This window comes from Cetorhinus maximus, chromosome 20, assembly GCF_964194155.1.
Source record: "Cetorhinus maximus chromosome 20, sCetMax3.hap1.1, whole genome shotgun sequence".
Taxonomy (NCBI): Eukaryota; Metazoa; Chordata; class Chondrichthyes; order Lamniformes; family Cetorhinidae; genus Cetorhinus; species Cetorhinus maximus.
The window spans coordinates 89,504,735-89,523,497 of NC_135898.1; the positions used below are offsets into that span (position 1 = coordinate 89,504,735).

Here is an 18,763-nt window from a genome sequence, read left to right on the forward strand (position 1 = left end):
GGAGTGTGGGGGGGAGGGGGAGTGTGGGGGGGAGGGGGAGTGTGGGGGGGAGGGGGAGGGGGAGAGAGTGTGGGGGGGAGGGGGAGAGAGTGTGAGGGGGAGGGAGTGTGGGGGGGAGGGGGAGTGTGGGGGGGAGGGGGAGTGTGGGGGGGAGGGGGAGTGTGGGGGGGAGGGGGAGTGTGGGGGGAGGGGGAGAGAGTGTGGGGGGGAGGGGGAGAGAGTGTGGGGGGGAGGGGGAGAGAGTGTGAGGGGGAGGGAGAGAGAGTGTGAGGGGGAGGGGGAGTGTGGGGGGGAGGGGGAGTGTGGGGGGGAGGGGGAGTGTGGGGGGGAGGGGGGAGAGAGTGTGGGGGGGAGGGGGGAGAGAGTGTGGGGGGGAGGGGGGAGAGAGTGTGGGGGGGAGGGGGGAGAGAGTGTGGGGGGGAGGGGGGAGAGAGTGTGGGGGGGAGGGGGGGAGAGAGTGTGGGGGGGAGGGGGGGGAGAGAGAGTGTTGGGGGGGGAGAGAGAGTGTTGGGGGGGGAGAGAGTGTTGGGGGGGGGAGAAAGAGTGGGGGGGGGGGGAAAGAGTGGGGGGGGGAGGGGGGAGAGAGTGTGGGGGGGGAGGGGGGAGAGAGTGTGGGGGGGGGAGGGGGGAGAGAGTGTGGGGGGGGAGGGGGGAGAGAGTGTGGGGGGGGAGGGGGGAGAGAGTGTGGGGGGGGGAGGGGGGAGAGAGTGTGGGGGGGGGAGGGGGGAGAGAGTGTGGGGGGGGGAGGGGGGAGAGAGTGTGGGGGGGGGAGGGGGGAGAGAGTGTGGGGGGGGGAGGGGGGAGAGAGTGTGGGGGGGGGAGGGGGGAGAGAGTGTGGGGGGGGGGGATGGGGGAGAGAGTGTGGGGGGGGGGAGGGGAGAGGGGGGGGGAGGGGGGAGAGAGTGTGGGGGGGGGGGAGGGGGGAGAGAGTGTGGGGGGGGGGAGGGGGGAGAGAGTGGGGGGGGCGGAATATTAAATCGATGCATTTAAATAAAAGATTAACGAGCTCTAACGCGACCCAGCTCCAGGTGCGGCGGCGGCGGCCTTACCCGTATCTCATTCCTCCTGACCTCCAGGTCGCAGATGCTGTGGCCGTGGTGGCTGCCCATGTAGTAACAGTAGCGGCACACGGCCACCTGGTCCGTCTCGCAGTGCAGCAGCCGGTAGGCGTCATGCTGGGCGCAGCTCCAGGCCCGCGCGTCCCCGGCCTCGATTAGCAAGTGGCTGCCGCTGACCGAGGCGGCCTGCAGGTGGGCGCCGACGTGGGCCTGGCAGCAGCCCGTGTCGCAGCGGAGGCAGACCTTCTGGGCGGGCGAGTTGCGGCAGTAGCGGCAGCAGAGCGGGCTGTAGGCGGCGGCTGAGGCGGCCGAGTTGCCGTTGTTACCGACGGAAGAGGCGGCGGAGGAGGAGGAGGAGGAAGAAGAAGCGGCGGCGGCGGCGGTGGCGGCGGCCACGGCGGCGGCATCGGCTGTGAAGGAGTTGAATTTCTCCACGATGTTGCTGAGCTTGAGGTTCTTCTCCAGGGCCGGCTTCTGCGGGTAGACGTTGTTGCACTCGGGGCAGCGGCTCACCGACTCCTTCCCCCAGGCCTCGCCGATGCACGCCCGGCAGAAGTTGTGCTTGCACGGCAGCTGCACCGGCTCCACGAAGACCTGCAGGCAGATGGGGCACAGAAGTTCCTCCTCGAAGCAGCTCTTCCAGTTTTCAGCCATCTTGGATAAAAGTCGTTATTTTCAAAAAAAATTTAAAAAAAATAACCACCAACGGCCAAACTCTCTCGAGCTTCTTCCTCCCTCTCTCCCCTCCACCACCACCACCACCTTTTTCAACGAATATCAGGTGAGGTTTTCCTCATTTAAAAGACAACTAGACTAAATTTTAAAAATAATCTACAGCAGCCAACCCTCCCCTCTATCTATCTCTCTCTATCTCTCCCTCCCTTTCTTCTTCACAGCCTCAACTGTCTGACTTCTTCACTGCCATCCAGCTCATAAAAGCCTCTCGCTTCTTTTTTTTCTCTCTCTCTCTCTCTTGCTCTCTCTCTCTCTTCCAAAAAGAGATTTAAAAGGGAAATTCCAATTTTCTTGGCATCATTCTATTGCAAAATCCTTTTGGAAAGAGAGAGAGAGAGAGAGAAAAAAAGGCAGCGCCAAAAATGTTCTTTGGGTTTCAAATCCACTCGTTTACAGCCATCGTCAAAGCGAGTCTTATTATTTTTTTTTTAAAAACTGGGTGCTCGTTTTATTTTTTTTTTCTCCCCGCCTTTCACTCTCCTCCTCCTCTTCCTCCTCCTCAAGGATTTTAAATCATTTATATTTATGGCACATTTCTTTCTTTCTTCCCCCTCACCACCACCACCTTCTACCTTTTCAGCTTTTTTTTTCCGCAGACGAACACCACCCTCTTCTGTCAACTCCAAACTATTCGACTCTCCTCCTCCCCCCCACCACACCTCCCCCCAGTCCTTAGATAAATCTAAATAAAAGGCTCAGAAGAGGTGAAAATCCAATCTGCTGCTCGCTTTCATCACCATTAAATCCAAATCTAACACACACTAACACACACACACAAATCAGTTTGCAGCCATCTTGCTTTCTTCTTGTCTGTTATTTTTTCTTCTCCACCACCTTCGTATTTTAAAAGTGTGCATTTATGTTGAAAGGTTTCCTTTTTATACGTACGCCTATATATATATAATTTAAAAACACATGCACTAAATCAGATAGAAGGCATTGATCTTTCAGTAATGGACCACAGGCTTCCTCAAGCATACATACGCAGGCAGAGGTGTAGGGGAGGTTGGTTGGAGGGGGGGAGTTAAAAGGAGGAGGAGGAGGATATGGAAAAAAAAAATCCTGTCTGCTCTTATCATCAGAATAAATATACAACGCACTGCCCAAACTGAGTTTGGCTCTCCCCCCTCTCCCCCTCTCTCCTCTCCTCCCCTTTTTTTCGTTCATCATGTGATAATTCACTTTTTAAAAATATATATATATATATATACACAGTCAGGAAAAGCCATATGCAATTAAATAGGAAATGCCTGGCAAAAGTTGATTTTTTTTAAAAAAAATATACAGTTTTAAAATCAATTTTGTCATCAGGTAAGTCAAGTGGAGCTTTTAAATGATCCAAGTTAAAAAACGCCTAATTCCTAACACATTCCAATTTGAATCGTCGTCGGGATTATTAAATGTGCAACGTGCGTTTCTAAACCGATATTTTTCTTCCAAAAAATGGGACGTCTGACAGAAATGGCTCCATAATTATTTTGCACCTTACTTGAACGAGTGCGCGCGTGTATATTATATACTTAATTGCATGTTTAGTGGTCCCCTTGAGAATGGTCCAAGCTGGCCTCTTAAGAAATCCCAGGAAGATTTTTTAAAATCCCATTAAAGATATTTAATACTAATGTTAATACATGTAATGAGCAAACGTTCTTAAATTTGAAATGGAGCTACTATCCCAACAGTGCAACTGTATGTAGAAGTCTGTCGGAAAGGCTGATGGTATCTGTGGGACCCACCACAGTCAGTGTGCAGGAGGACAGCCTCGCCATTCCCTGTCACCCACCGCTCATTACGTGTGACCTGAAAGCCCAATTCCATCCTTCCCCCCTTTAAATTACTCTTTACAGCTCGCAAGTTTACTCGACCCCTTCCAAGAGATTAAATTCTTAATAACTAAAACGATTGCCTTTCATATGATAGGTTAAGCTCCTACTTTTGTCTAGATTGTGGTTATTAGGCAGCCCATAAAGATTCAGTATTCATCTGCTATAAAGAAAACAATATGCTTTCTATATTTTTTTATTTTTGCGGTAGAGTTATATATAAATAGAGAGAGAAATGCATTAAGATTGCTGTATAATGAATGCAGTTTCTACAACCCCTCACATACACACACACACACCGTTGTGCGATCAAATTGCACAGCAGTAACATTAAAAATGATTAAACATTTTCAAGTCAGTGAGTAATGAGGCAGTGTTTCCTTGTGATATGCAAAATTGATCATTTCTCTATTTCAGGGGTGAGGGAGCCGGCTGTTTCCAATCACTCCCGAAAATGACGAGGCGGATATTAACGCACGCACACAGTGAAAAAAAAAGATTGTGACTCATTTCCTGCTCAGATACGCCAGTTTTCGCCTGGCAAGTTTTATTGGAAGGTTCATAAAACTTCTCTCCGTTTTATTTTTTCTCTCTCTCTCCCTGGCAATTAAAAAAAATGTCGAAAATGATTAGGGGATTTTAAAAAATATTTAACTCTAACCCACCCGATTCAAAGGGTCACTGTAGTTTGTTGCAAATTTCATCAAAGCTATTGTGCAATTCCAGGCGGACTCTGCTGTTAAAACAGTAAACAAACATCGCTGCTTCAATTTCTTATCGGAAAAATTTGTAATCCATTTTCCCATAAATCGCCATCACTTCCCACCCAGCACACTTTCTCCTTTCATCATCCGCCTTGCGTTCTTATTGCCCTCACGACTCTTTTTTTTCGTCAGGTAGGTTCCACTTTAACTGTCCCTCCTTTCTCAGTCAAGTAAAACCTTAAATTTAAAATTCTCATCCTTGTTTTCAAGTCCCTCCATGACCTTGCCCCTTCCTCTCCCTGTAATCTTCTCCAGACTCCCAACCCTCTGAGATATTTGCCTTTATCCAATTCTGGCCTCTTGAGCATCCCTGATTTTAATGGTTGTGCCATTGGGTGACCATGCATTAAGTCCTCAATGCCCTAAGCTCTGAAATGCCCTCACCATACCTCGCTTTCCTCCTTTAAGGCACTACTTCAAACCTGCCAATTTCACCAAATGTTTTGTCATCTGACCTATTATCTCCTTAAATATTTTGTTTTAAAATGCTCCTGTGGAGCGCCATGGAATGTTTTATTACATCAAAGGCACTATACAAATATGAGTTGTAGTCATTTTAATGTAGAAGGAAAAAGTAAAATTAATGTTGAGAATGCCCTTAAGTTTAAGGTGTTACAGTTGAAAAATGCAAACATGTTCTTAAAGGTCTTGTAGGATTTGGAGCAGGTTTCGGAGTGTCTGAGATCTGAGGAGGAGACACAAGTTTTACAACTAGGATTCTGGATGAAGCATAGGTTTTAGTGGTGGAGGGGGTGATGGTTGGAATTCTCAGGGCCGCACAGGTTTTAGAACTGAAGTTTTGGGACCCTAGAGGCTTCACAGAGCAACTGGAAAGGGGGATGTCCATAATATCATGTTTTGTAGGTTTTTCCCTGGTCACTATGGTTCAGAGTGGGGTGGGGAGTTGGGCAACAAAGAATCAGGTGAATACCCTTATAAAGAGACCTGTACCATTTTTGTCCACAAATGCAATATTCTAGTCAGCTTAAGATGCTTCACTCTAATTAGAGAAGAATTTAATTTAAACTTTTCAAATATATCATAATGCTATTTTTTTTCTGCCTAAGATAGTATTGCATTGGACACTCATTTCACTCACCTGGAGTTGTTCCTGGGGATGCACCAAATACAAATTAACTGTAAAAAGGGTGGAAGCTTTTTAAGTTCCAGTTTTACTGTGTTAATGTTTAGAGGGGGTGCAAGAACAGAAAGAGATTGGGTTCACATACACAAGTCTGTGAAAGTGCCAGGATCAGTTAGATGTATCAGCTCAGTGAGTAGCTCTTTTGCCTCTGAGTCAGAAGGTTATGGGTTCAAGTCCCACTCCAGGGGCAGAATTTTCTGCCTGTCGGGCAGGCGGGCCCGACCTAATCTCTGGAAGGTGGGGAGCCGATCCCCACCGGAGAAGCGGGCCCCGCTGCCATTTTACATGGGCGGGCCAATTAAGGCCCGCCCAGCATGACATCCGGTGGGAAGCGCTATGCGCTTCCTGTGAGGGGGGGTGGATTCCCCAAAAGCGAGAGTGTGCTCTTTCGCGCATGCACATGAAAGAGCGCACATCTCCCTGAGGCTAAGTGCTGCCTCAGGGAAATCACTTACACTTTTAAAAAATATTAAAAATAGAAAAAAAAAAATTCCTAACATGTCCCAGATGGGACATGTTCATAATTAATACAATAACTTTATTAAAAATTTTAAAACCCTGCATGAAACCTCATCCTGCCGGTGGATGAGGTTTCGTGTTTTATCTGTTTGCCGCCGGGGCTCCTGGCCTGCCCGCCAACCTTAAAGGACGGGCAGGTCCTTTTAATTGTATAAATGATCCTGTCAATGGCCTCAATTGGCCATTGACAGGTCAGCAGGTCCGCAGCTGATTTTGCTGCGCCCCCACCTTCCTGAAAATTTAAATGGGCCGGGATGACATTGGGGGTTCTGCCCGACGTCATCCTGCGTCATTTTACGCCCCACCCCCTGCTCACCGACAGCAAAATTCTGCCTCAGGATTTGAGCACAAACTCTAGGCTGACACTTTAGTGCAGTACAGAGGGAGTGCTGCACTGTTGGGTGACATATTTTGGATGAGTCATTAAACCAAGGCCCTTTCCACGCTCTTAGGTGGATGTACAAGATCTCATGGTACTATTTTGGAGAACAGGGAAATTTATCCCTGGTGCCCTGTCAATATTTATCCCTCAATCAAAATCACAAAAACAGATTCTGTTCATTATCACATTGCTATTTTTTATGCTCACAGCCACATTTCCTACATTGTAACAGTGACTGCAATTAAAAGTACTTCATTAGCTAGCTGCAAAATGCTTTGGGGCATCCTGTGATTGTGAAAGGTGCTTTAGAAATGCAAGTCTTAGATTTTTTAAATTAAATAATACAGGATCCTGGATGTTTAAAATAGAGGCACAGAGTACAAAAGAATGAAGTTATGGCAAACCTTCAAAATTCACTGGTTAGGCCTCAGTTGAAGTATCACAATTGTTACAGCGCAAGAGGCCATTTGGCCCATTGTGTCTGCACCCACTCTCCAAATGAGCAACTTGCCTAGTACCATTCCTTGCCTTCTCCCTGCAACCCTGCACATTCTTCCTTTTCAGATAAAAGGCTAATTCCCTTTTGAATGCTTCAATTGTCTCCACCACACCCTCAAGGCAGTGCATTCCAAACCCTAACCATTTGCTGCTTAAAAAAGTTTCTCCTCGTATCCCTTTTGCTCCTTTTACTAATTATTTTAAAATCTGTGCCCTCATTCTCAATCCTTTCATGATTGGGAAAGCCCCCCAAGATTTTGAATAACGCTATCAAATCTCTTCTCAATCTTCTTTTCTCTAAGGAAAACAGTCCTAACTTCTCCAATCTTTCTTCACAACTGAAGTTCCTCATTCATAGAACCATTCTCGTGAATCCTTTCTGCACCCTTTCTAATACCTTAACACCCTTCCTAAAGTGCGACGCCCAGACATAATACTTTAGCTGAGGCCAAACTAGTGCTATTCAAATTCAACACAACCTCCTTGCTCTTGTACTCTATGACCCTATTAATAAAGCCCAGGATACTGTATGCTTTAGCTGCTCTCTCAACCTGTCCTGCCATCTTCAATAATTTATGCACATATACACCCAGGTCCTTCTGCTCCTGCACCCTCTTTAGAGCTGTACTCTTCATATAATATTGTCTCTCCATGTTCTTCCTACCAAAATGAATCACTTCACATTTCTCGCATTGACTTCATCTGCTACCTGTCTGCCCAATCCACCAAATTGTCTGTGGCCCATTGAAGTTCTACACTATCCTCCTCACAATTCACAGTGCTTCCAAGTTTTGTATCATATACAAACTTTGAAATTGTGCCTGTACACTAAGGTCCAGGTCATTAATATATATCAGGAAAAGCAAGGGTCCCAACACTGACCCCTGGGGAGCTCCACTACAAACCTTCCTCCAGCACAAAAAACACCCATTAACCACCACTGTCTGTTTCCTGTCACTCAGATAATTCCGTATCCATGTTGCTACTGTCCCTTTTTATTCCATGAGCTATAACTTTGCTTACAAGTCTGTTGTGCGGCACTGTATCAAAAACTTTTTGGAAGTCCATGTACACCTCATCAACAGTATTGCCCTCATCAGCCCTGTCTGTTACCTCTTCAAAAAAACTCCAAGTTAGTTAAACATGATTTTCCCTTACGAAATCCATGCTGGTTTTTCTTACTTAACCTGCATTTGTCCATGTGACTATTAATTTTGTTCTGAATTATTGTTCCTCCAAGTTTCCCCACCACCGATGTTAAACTGACTGGCCTGTAGTTGCTGGGCTTATCTTTACACCCTTGTTCAGAAAAGGGTGTAACATTTGGAGGAAGAAGTGTGGAAGGGCAATAGTGATAGAGGATTCGTTAGTGAGGGGAGTGGACAGTCATTTCTGTGGCCGTAGAGTCGTAGGGTCAAGGATGTCACGGAATGGCTGCAGGGCATCCTGAAGGGGGAGGGTGAACAGCTAGAGGCCGTGGTCCATGTTGGGACCAATGACATAGGAAGAAAGAGAAATGAGGTCCTGCAAGCAGACTTTAGGGAGTTAGGTAGGAAATTGAAAAGCAGGATTTCAAAGGTAGTCATCTCCAGATTACTCCCGGTGCCACGCAGTAGTGACAATATGAATAGAGAAGATGAATGCGTTGCTGGAGAGATGGTACAGGAGGGAGGGCTTTAGATTCCTGAGGCATTGGGACCAGTTCTGTGGGAGGTGGGACCTGTACAAGTTGGATGGGTTACATCTGAACAGGAACAGTACCAACATCCTCGTGGGGAGGTTTGCTAATGCTGTTGGGATGGATTTAAACTAAATTGGCAGGGGGACAGGATATTAAAAAGTAGTTCAGAGGGGAGAGAAGCTGGGGTGGAATTAGAAGTTAAAACGCTAGTGAGTGAGTCTGGAGAGCAGAGGAAACATAGGCTAGATAAGAAAGAAGTGAGTTTAGCAAGGCTAAATGGAATGTATTTTAATGCAAGGAGCTTGAGGAATAAGACAGACGAGCTGAGGGCACAAATAGGCATGTGGGAGTATAATATCATAGCTATGACTGAGACTTGGCTGAAAGAAGGGCAGAGTTGACGCCTCAAGTCCGTATAAACCTTCTTTTGAAGAAGGGTCATACGGACCAGTAATATCAATTCTGTTTCTCTCTCCACAGATGCTGTCAGACCCGTTGAGTTTTTCCAGCATTTTCTGTTTCTGTTTCAGATTTCCAGCATCTGCAGTATTTTGCTTTTATAAAAGAAGGGCAGCATTGGCAGCTCAACATTCCTGGTTATAGGGTATTCAGATAGAGAGAGAGTGGGATAGAAGAGGAGGGGGTGTCACAATATTGATCAAGGAATCAATTATGGCAATGAGGAGGTATGATATCCTGGAAAGATCATCAAATGAGGCCATATAGGTAGAAGTAAAAAACACAAAAGGGGCAAACGAGCTGTTGAGTGTGTACTATAGGCCCCCAAACAGTCAGGGAGAAAGGATCAAATATGTAACCAAATTTCAGAGATGTGTAAATATAATAAGGCAGTAATAGTTGGGGATTTTAATTACCCAAATATTAACCGGGATAGGTTTAGCGTGCAAGGTAGGGAGGGAGAAAAATCCTTAAGTTGCATCCAGGAGAACATTTTTAGCCAGTGCGTAGAAAGCCCAACAAGGGAGGAGACAGTTCAGGACCCAATATCCCGAAATGAGCCTGGGCTGGGCGGGTGGAAGGCGTATCAGGGGAGCATTTTGGAAGACAGTGACCATAATTCAATTAGATTTAGGAAAGTAATGGAAAAGGATAAAGTTAGGCTGGAAATAAAAGTTCTAAACTGGGGAAAGGCTAATTTTCCTAAGATGCAATATGATTTGGCCCAAGTGGATTGGGAGCAGCTACTTGCAAATAAAACTGTGTCAGAGCAATGGGAGCCGTACAAGGAGGAAATAGCGAGAGTACGGCAAATATGTTCCCGGAAAGACAAAGTGGGGGACCAAGCCCAGAGAACTCTTGATGTCAAGAGACATAAAGGTTAGGATTAAGTAAAAAAGATTATTGCAGATGTCAAGGGCTCAATACGGCAGAGTCCCTAGAGGAGTATAAAAAGTGCAGGCAGGGAACTTAAAAAGGAAATTCGGAAAGCTAAGAGAGTGCATGAGAAAGCACTGGTGGGTAGAATAAGGGAAAACCCAAGGGTTTTTTTAAATAGATAAAGAGCAAGAGAATAACTAGGGAAAGAGTAGGGCCGATTAGGGACCACAAAGGTAATTTTATGTGGACCGAGAAGAGATGGTACAGTCCTCAATGGATACCTTGCACCGTCTGCACAATGGTAAGGACAGCGCAGGTATAGATATCAGGGTGGAGGACTGTGAAATATTAGAGGAAATTAACAGAGAGAGAAAGGATGTACTAGCGAGTTTAGCAGCCTTAGTGGATAAATCTGCAGGCAGGATGAGATGTATCCCAGGCTGTTGAGGGAGGCAAGGGAAGAGATATCAGGGGCCCTGGCAGTAATTTTCAAATCCTCCCTGGCCACAGGTGAGGTGCCAGAGGACTGGAGGACTGCTAATGTTGTCCCATTATTAAAAAAGAGAGGAAGGGATAGACCAGAAAATTACAGGCTAGACAGTCTAACCTCGGTGGTGGGGAAGTTACTAGAAAGAATTCTGAGGGACAGAATATATTTGCACTTGGAGAGAGACAGATTAATCAGGGATAGTCAGCATTGATTTGTTAAGAGAAGGTCGTGCTTGACAAATTTGATCGAATTTTTGAGGAGGTAACCAGGAGTGTTCATGAGGGTGATGCATTTGGTGTGGTCTACATGGATTTTAGCAAGGCTTTTGATAAGGTCCCTCGTGGAAGACTGGTCAAGAAAGTAAGAGCCCATGGGATCCAAGGCAAAGTGGCACATTGGATCCAAAATTGGCTGAGAGGCAGGAAGCAGAGGGTGATGTTGGGGGATATTTCTGTGACTGGAAGTCTGTTTCCAGTGGGATTCCGCAGGGCTTTGTGCTGGGGCCCTTGCTGTTTGTGGTGTACATAAATGATTTGGACTTAAATGTAGGGGGTATGATCAAGAAGTTCGCGGATGACACCAAAATTGGTAGGGTGGTAAATAGTGAGGAGGATAGCCGTAAACTGAAGGAGGATATCAATGGACTGGTCAGGTGGGCAGAGCAGTGGCAAATGGAATTCAACCCGGAAAAGTGTGAGGTAATGCACCCGGGAAGGACTAACAAGGCAAAGGATAACACACATGAATGCTGGGACCCTGGAAAGTACTGAAGATCAGAGGGACCTTGGTGCACATATCCACAGATCCCTGAAGGTAGCAGGGCAGGTAGATAAGATTGTTCAGAAGGCATATGGGATACTTGCCTTTATTAGCTGAGGCATAGAGCACTACAGCAGGGAGGTTATGCTGGAACTGTATAAAGTGCTGGTTAGGCCACAACTGGAGTACTGCGTACAGTTCTGGTCTCCACATTATAGGAAGGATATGATTGCACTGGAGAGGGTGTATTGGAGATTTCCCAGGACGCTGCCTGGGCTGGAGGGTCTGAGCTGTGAGGAAAGATTGGATAGGCGGGAGTTGTTTTCCTTGGAGCAGCGAAGGTTGAGAGGGGACTTGATAGAGGTGTATAAGGTTATGAGGGACATAGATAGGGTGGATAGGAAGGCACTTTTTCCATCAGTAGAGGGGTCAATAACCAGGGGGCATAGATTTAAGGTAAGAGGTAGAAGTCTAAGAGGGGAGTTGAGGAGAAATTTTTTCACCCAGATGGTGGGAGTTTGGAACTCACTGCCTGAAAGGGTGGTTGAGTCAGAAACTCTCGTAACATTTATGAAGTATTTAGGTATTCGCTTGAGGTGCCATAGCCTCCAGGGCTGTGGGCCAAGCGCTGGAAAATGGGAATAGTATAGTCAGATCTTTGTTGGCCAGCTAGAACCTGATGGGCTGAATGGCCTGTGCTGTAAACGTAAAGACTGTTCCCTCCACACCCCTTGGTCTTGGTTGGGTCTTGCAGCACCCCCAGCACCACTTACTTTCTTAAGCAAGTGCAGCAATGCCACATCAGTGCAAAAGATATTGCATGCAAGAAATTCTTGACTGGACGATCTATCCCTGCCTCCTCTTGAGGTCTCCAGCATTACAAATTTGAAGCTTCAGAAAATTTCAGTCGCTCCATGTAAAAACAAGAAATGGCCAAGTACTGCACTGGATATAGCAAAGTCTATTGGCCCTGATCAGATTCCAGCTCTCGTGTTGTAGACATGTGCTCCAGAACTAGCCACACCCCTAGCCAGGCTTTTCCAGTACAGCTACAACACTGGCATTACCTGACAACGTGGAAAATTGTCTTAAGTATATCCTATCTACAAAAAGCAGGAAAATCCAATCTGACCAATTCATCAGTCTACTCTCAACGATCTGCAAACTGATGGAAGGTGTCATTGACAGTGCTATCAAGCGGCACTTACTCACCAATAACCTGATCACCAATGCTCAGTTTGAGTTCCATCAGGACCACTTGGCTCCAGACTGTAATAGTATTAGGTGAGTTGCTCAGAGAACCAGTGCAGACATGATGGACCAAATGGTCTCCTTCTGCACTGTAACAATTCTGTGATTCTATACCACTTAAATGGAGAGCGATTGCAGAACTCTGCAATACAGAGGGATGTGTGTCCTGGTACATAAATCATAAAAAGTATGCAGGTACAGCAAGCGATTAGGAAGGGAAATTGAATTGTTGTTTATTGCAACAGGAATGAATATAAAAGTAGGGAAAAGATAAAAGCAAAATATTGCGTTTGCTGGGAATCTGAAATAAAAGCAGAAAATGCTGGAAAAACTCAGGAGGTCTGGCAGGACCTGTGGAGAGAGAAACAGAGTTAATAGTTTAAGTCCGTATGACCGTCCCCCATATAAAAGTAGGGAAGTTTTGCTACATTTGTACAGGGCATTGGTAAGACTACGTCTGTAGTACTGTGTACAGTTTTGGTCTCCTTACTTAAGAAAGGATATAATTACATTAGAGTCAATTCAGAGAAGGTTCACTTGATTGTTTCCTGAAGTGAAGGAGTTATCTTATGAGGAAAGGTTGAATAAGTTGGGCCTGTATCCATTGAAGTTTTAGAAGCCTACTCCAGCAAATAATCCATATATCATGTGTGTGTTTGTAACATGGACAAAAGAGCTGAATTCAAGAGAATGACTGTCTTTAACACCAAAACAACACTTGACTAATTGTGGCATCAAAGAGCTCTAATAAATTTGAAGTCAATTGGTTTCGGGGAAAACTCTCCATTGGCTGGAGTTATACCTAACACAAAGGAAGATGGTTGTGGTGGAGATCCATCAACTGAGACTCAGGGCATTGCTGAAGGAGTTCTGCCATGTCTTAGAACTGACCATCTTCAGCTGCTTCATAAGAATATTCCCTCCATCACAAGATCATAAGGGGGGATGTTTGCTGATGGTTGCACAGTGTTCTGTTCCACTTGTAGCTCCACAGTTAACGAAGCAGCCCATGACCCAGGTGGCAAGACCCAGACAACTTTCAGGCTTGGGCTGATAAGGGGTAAATGTTATTTATGCCCCACAAGTGCCCAGCAATAACTAACTCTAACGAGAGAATATAACTACCTTCCCCATGACATTCAAAGGCATTACCATCACTGAATACTCCATGATCAACATCCTGGGGATTATATTTGACCCGAAGATTAACTGGACAAGCCACATAAATACTGGGGCTACCAGATCAGGTCAGAGGCTGGGAATTCTGCAGTGAGTAACTCACCTCCTTATTCCTCAAAGCTTTCTACTATGTACAAGGCACAAGTTAGGATCATGATGGAATATTTTCCATATGCCTGGATGTGTGGCTCCAACAACACTCCAGAAGATCATCAACATCCAAGACAAAGCAGCCTGCACTCCAGCACTCCATCCATCACCTTAAACATTCATTCCCTCCATCATTTGCAGCTGTGTGTACCACCTACAAGATGCACTTCAGCAACTTGCCAAGGCTCCTTTGAGAGCAGGTTCCAAACCTCTGATCTTTTACCACCTAGAAGAACAAGGGCAGCAGGCACATGGAAACACTACCACCTGCAAGTTCCCCTCCAAGTCACTCACCATCCTGACTTGGAACTATAATTGCCATTCCTTCACTATTGCTGGGTAAAAATACTGGAACCCCCAACCTAACAGCACTGTAGGTGTACCTACACCATGTGGACTGCAGCAGTTCAATAAGTCAGCTCACCACCACCTTCTCAAGGGCAATTAGGGATGGACAATAAATGCTGGCCTTGCCAGCAATGCCCACATCCATGGATGAATCAGAAAAAAGCCTTATCTTTTACTTCCTCCCTTCTGAATGTCCAGGGGCCCCAAATTCTCCTTCAGATGAAACAGTGATTTACTTGTACTACTTCCAGTTTGTTATAATTATTTTCGCTGTTCGTGATGCAGTCTCCTCTACACTGGATGATCGCTTTGCTGAACATCTCTGATTTAGAAGGGTGATTCTGTGCTTCTGGTTGCTTGTCAGTTTAATTTGCTGTCCCGCTTCAACTGTGATTTACCTGTCTGGTAGCTCAGTTGGTAGCACCCTTATCTCTGAGCCAGAAGGTTGTGGGTTCAAGTCCCACTACAGAGACTTGAGCACAAAAATCTAAGCTGATACTCCGGGCAAAACAGAGGGAGTCCTGCAACATCAAAAATGCCATCTTTTGGATGAGGCGCTAAACCGAGGCCCTATCTGTTCTCCAGAGTGAATGTAAAAGATCCTATTGCGTTATTCAGAAGAGCAGGAGAGTTATCCCTGGTGTCCTGATCAATATTTAACCCTTAATCAACATCACTAAAAATAGATTTTCTGGTCATCATCGCATTGCTGTTTGTGAGAGCTTGTGTGCAAATTGGCTACCTTGCTTCTTACAACAGTAAAAGCATAAAGTGTTTTGGGACAATCTGAGGTCATGAAAAGTATTATATAAATGCAGGGCTTTCTCCTTGATATCATACACCTCAATCTTTCAGATAGGCTCTTTACAGCCATCCACACTCAAAATCGAGTTCAATAATTTCAGAGCATAACCACTGCTCCCATTTTTTCGATAGGTGCTACTAGATGATTTTGTTATTCATAACATCACTCCTGCCAACACAATCCTGGCTGGTCCCTTACATTCTACTCTCTATATGCTTGAGGCCATCCAAAACCACATGGTGTCTTAAGTCGCACCAAGTCCAGTTCCCTTAACATTCCTGTGCTCATTGACCTGTATTGGCTTGCAGTCAAGACATACCTTGATTTTTTAAAATTCTCATCCTTGTATTCAAATCCTTCCATAGCTGTGTCTCTCCCTATCTCTGTAATTTCTTCCGGCCCCACAACCCTCAGAGATATCTGCGCTCTTTTAAATCTTGTGCATCCCCAATTTTAATTGCTGCACCATTGATGGTCGTGTCTTCAGTTGCCTAGGCCCTAAGCTCTGAAATAACCTATTTGCTCTTTGCCTTTCTACCTCACTTTCCTCCTTTAGGAATACAAATCTTGCCAGTCTTGTGGAAGGACTGCCCCATGAATCAGCCTCTGCAGCCACAAAAGAGGATGTTCAAAACAGAGTGACATACACCCTGGGCGCAGTCCATTGACTCAAGTGATGGACGGATGCCAAAGGCTATACAAATAAAAGTTGTTGCTGTAGTTGTCTTCCATCCTACGACAGACTTTTGCTCTTATTCTTACCTGTCCTCCTCCTCTCTTCCTGCACCTATACTTGCTTAAGACTTGTCATAAATGTAACATTTTACTGTTCTGACAAAAGGTCACAGGTCTGAAACATTAACTTTGTTTTCTCTCTCCACAGCGAGAGCTGCCTGCCTGACTCCCTGAGTGCTTCCAGCATTGCTGTTCATATTTTATAGAATGCTGCTTGGCATGAGGAGCTTATGTGGAAGACTAGAGAAACTGGGATTGGCTTTCTTGGAGCAGCGAAGCTAAAGGAAGTTTTAATTGAAGTGTTCAAAATTATGAATAGTTTGATGGAGTAAATAGGGAGAATCTGGTCTCAGTGGCAGAAGGTCAGTAACCAGAAGTCTGAGATTTAACATAATTGGCAAAAGAACCAGAGGAGAGATTAAAACACTTTTTTTTAAATGCAGCTAATTACCTGAAAGGGTGGTGGAAGCAGATTCAATAGTAATTTTCAAAAGGGAATTGGATAAATACTTAAAGGAACATTTACAAGGTTATGGGAAAGAGTAGGGAAGTGGCACTAATTGAATAGCTTTTTCAAAGATCCAGCACAGGCTTGATGGGCCAAATGGCCTCCTTTGCTGTATGATTCCATATGTTTTGTCAATTTTATGGGAAAGTTACTTAACTTTTTTTGTCTTTTAACAGGAGATAATGTATATGTGTAAACTGGACTAGTCAAATATTTTATTACCTGCCAATTCAGAGAAACTGACTGTAATTGAAGCAGTTACAAGATTTCAGCAGAAAAGGAAAAGCTGAGAAAAGAGGCAGCGTGTAAGAGGAGCTCCCACAACAGACTTACAGAAAATCTCAGGGTATGGTAAGGTATTTGAATATAAATGACAGAGTCCCATGAGTCAGTGGATCCCATTAAAAGCTATGATGAGGATTGGGTTTTTTGGCCCCAAATATAGCATTTCAAGGCTGAATGTATGAGGTGAACGAAGAGATGCCAGGAGATCAATAGATCCCAAACTGAATGGCCTGCACCCAAAAATATGACACCATGCGTTGAGGGTCATTGCTTCCACAGAACTGCACCCAAAATAAATCACTGCCTTCAGAAGAGGGGTGAAAACTGTGCAGTTGGGTGGGGTGGAGACAGTGGAGGATGGAGGAAAAGATACCTCAGTAGAATGTAACAGCTCTATTATGTGGGGACTTATCATGGGGGAATTTTACATTGGGGTGCAGACCATCTTGCAGCTGATGTGGGTCTGTGGTTCGTGCCTCGAAAGCATTGAGTAATGCTTTCATCATTGTGGATTGACAACACGAAATGGAAATGAGAGAGAAAACTGACTAGAGGAGCTTCACAATGTGACCATCAGTGAACCACTTTCAACAGTTGATGCATCGTGGGACAATATAAAGCACTACCATTATCAAATATACGCCTGATAGACTGGGTAGATGTTCTGCTTCTATACTTGCCAGTCCACAGTCTTCTATCTATTTACTCTGATGGAGGAAAGATCACAGGCTTGTAAGAACAGAAGCAAGCTTTTTATGCCACTGAATTCGTTGTATTTGATACCCCTAAAAAATTTCTGGATTTGAAAGTAATCCACCACAAATGATTTGGAAAGGTGATGTAAATAAATATTAATTGATTTTCTTGTAAAATTATTTGTCTCTTCAGTTACAGAGAGGATTCTAGCTGTATACCCGAGAACAGGTAAATAAGGATTGGCTGGAGAACCTCTTGGAACAGAGATCATCTGTCTAATATTCCTGAACACTGTCAGGAATGCCAGCAAAGAGCTGGGACTGGATTTTGCAGTCAGTGGTAAAGCAACTGACTGCTAAAAGCAGGGCGTAGTGGTATTGTCACTGGACTAGTAATCCAGAGACCCAGGGTAATGTGCTGGGGATCTGGGTTCAAATCCTGCCAGGGCACTTGGTGGAATTTGAATTCAATTAAAAATCTGGAATTAAAAGTCCAATGATGACCATGAAATCATTGTTGATTGGTTTGTTAATGCCCTTTAGGGAAGGAAATTTACCATCCTGGTCTGGCCTACATGCGACTCCACAACAATGTGGTTGACTCTAAAATGTCTTCTGAAAAAATGCCTCAAAAAGGAATGAAACTGGATGGACCACGCACCATCGACCTAGGCACCGGAAACCATAATGGCAAACTCACTCCTGTCAACCCTGCAAAGTCCTCCTTACTAACATCTGAGGGCTAGTGCCAAAATTGGGAGAGCTGGCTCACAGACTAGTCAAGCAACAGCCCAACGTCGTCATCCTCACAGAATCATATCTTACAGATATTGTCCCAGACACTACCATCACCATCCCTGGGTATGTCCTGTCCCACCGACAGGACAGACCCAGCAGAGGTGGCGGCACAGTAGTATACAGTCAGAGGGAATTGCCCTAGGAGTTCTCAACATTGACTCTGGACCCCACGAAGGCCAAACATGGACAAGAAAACCTCCTGCTGATTACCATATACCGCCCTCCCTCAGCTGAAGAATTAGTATTCCTCCATTTGAACAACATTTGGAGGAAGCACTGAGGGTGGCAAGGGGGACTTCAATGTCCATCACCAAGATTGGCTACTGACCAAGCTGGCCAAGTCCTAAAGGACATAGCTGCCAAACTGGGTCTGCAAGAGGTAAAAACATACTTGATCTCATCCTCACCAACCTGCCTGCCACAGATGCATCTGTCCATGACGGTATAGGTAGGAGTGACCACCATACAGCCATTTTAGAGACTTAAGTCCCGCCTTCACATTCAGGATACCGTCCATCGTGTTGTATGGCACTACCACCATGCTAAATGGGTTAGATTTCATAACCGATCTAGCAACTCAAGACTGGGCATCTATGAGGCACTGTGGGCCATCAGCAGCAGTGGAATTATACTCGAACACAATCTGTAACCTCATGGCCCGGCATATCCCCCACTCTACCACTACCATCAAGCCAGGGGACCAATCTTGGTTTAATGAAGGCATAGCAGGAGCAGCACCAGGCATACCAAAAAATGAGGTGTCAACCTGGTGAAGCTATAACACAGGACTACTTGCGTGCCAAACGCATAAGCAGCAA

General features: G+C 45.4%; 1 protein-coding gene and 1 long non-coding RNA gene across 2 annotated transcripts in view; one reads left to right on the forward strand and one right to left on the reverse strand.

The window, feature by feature from the left end:
• trim8b (tripartite motif containing 8b) overlaps window positions 1-2,666 on the reverse strand; it is an 88,447-nt gene extending 85,781 nt beyond the window's left edge. The window contains exon 1 of the mRNA XM_078565133.1: window positions 1,050-2,666. Coding sequence (XP_078421259.1) covers window positions 1,050-1,712 — 663 coding nt within the window. The 5' untranslated portion in view covers window positions 1,713-2,666. The remainder of the gene's footprint in view (window positions 1-1,049) is intronic.
• On the forward strand, window positions 1,151-17,318 carry LOC144694565 (uncharacterized). Its single transcript, XR_013579776.1, has 3 exons — window positions 1,151-1,839; window positions 4,034-4,173; window positions 15,808-17,318. It is a non-coding gene; the product is annotated as an uncharacterized LOC144694565 (long non-coding RNA).
• The last annotated feature ends 1,445 nt before the right edge of the window (window positions 17,319-18,763 follow it).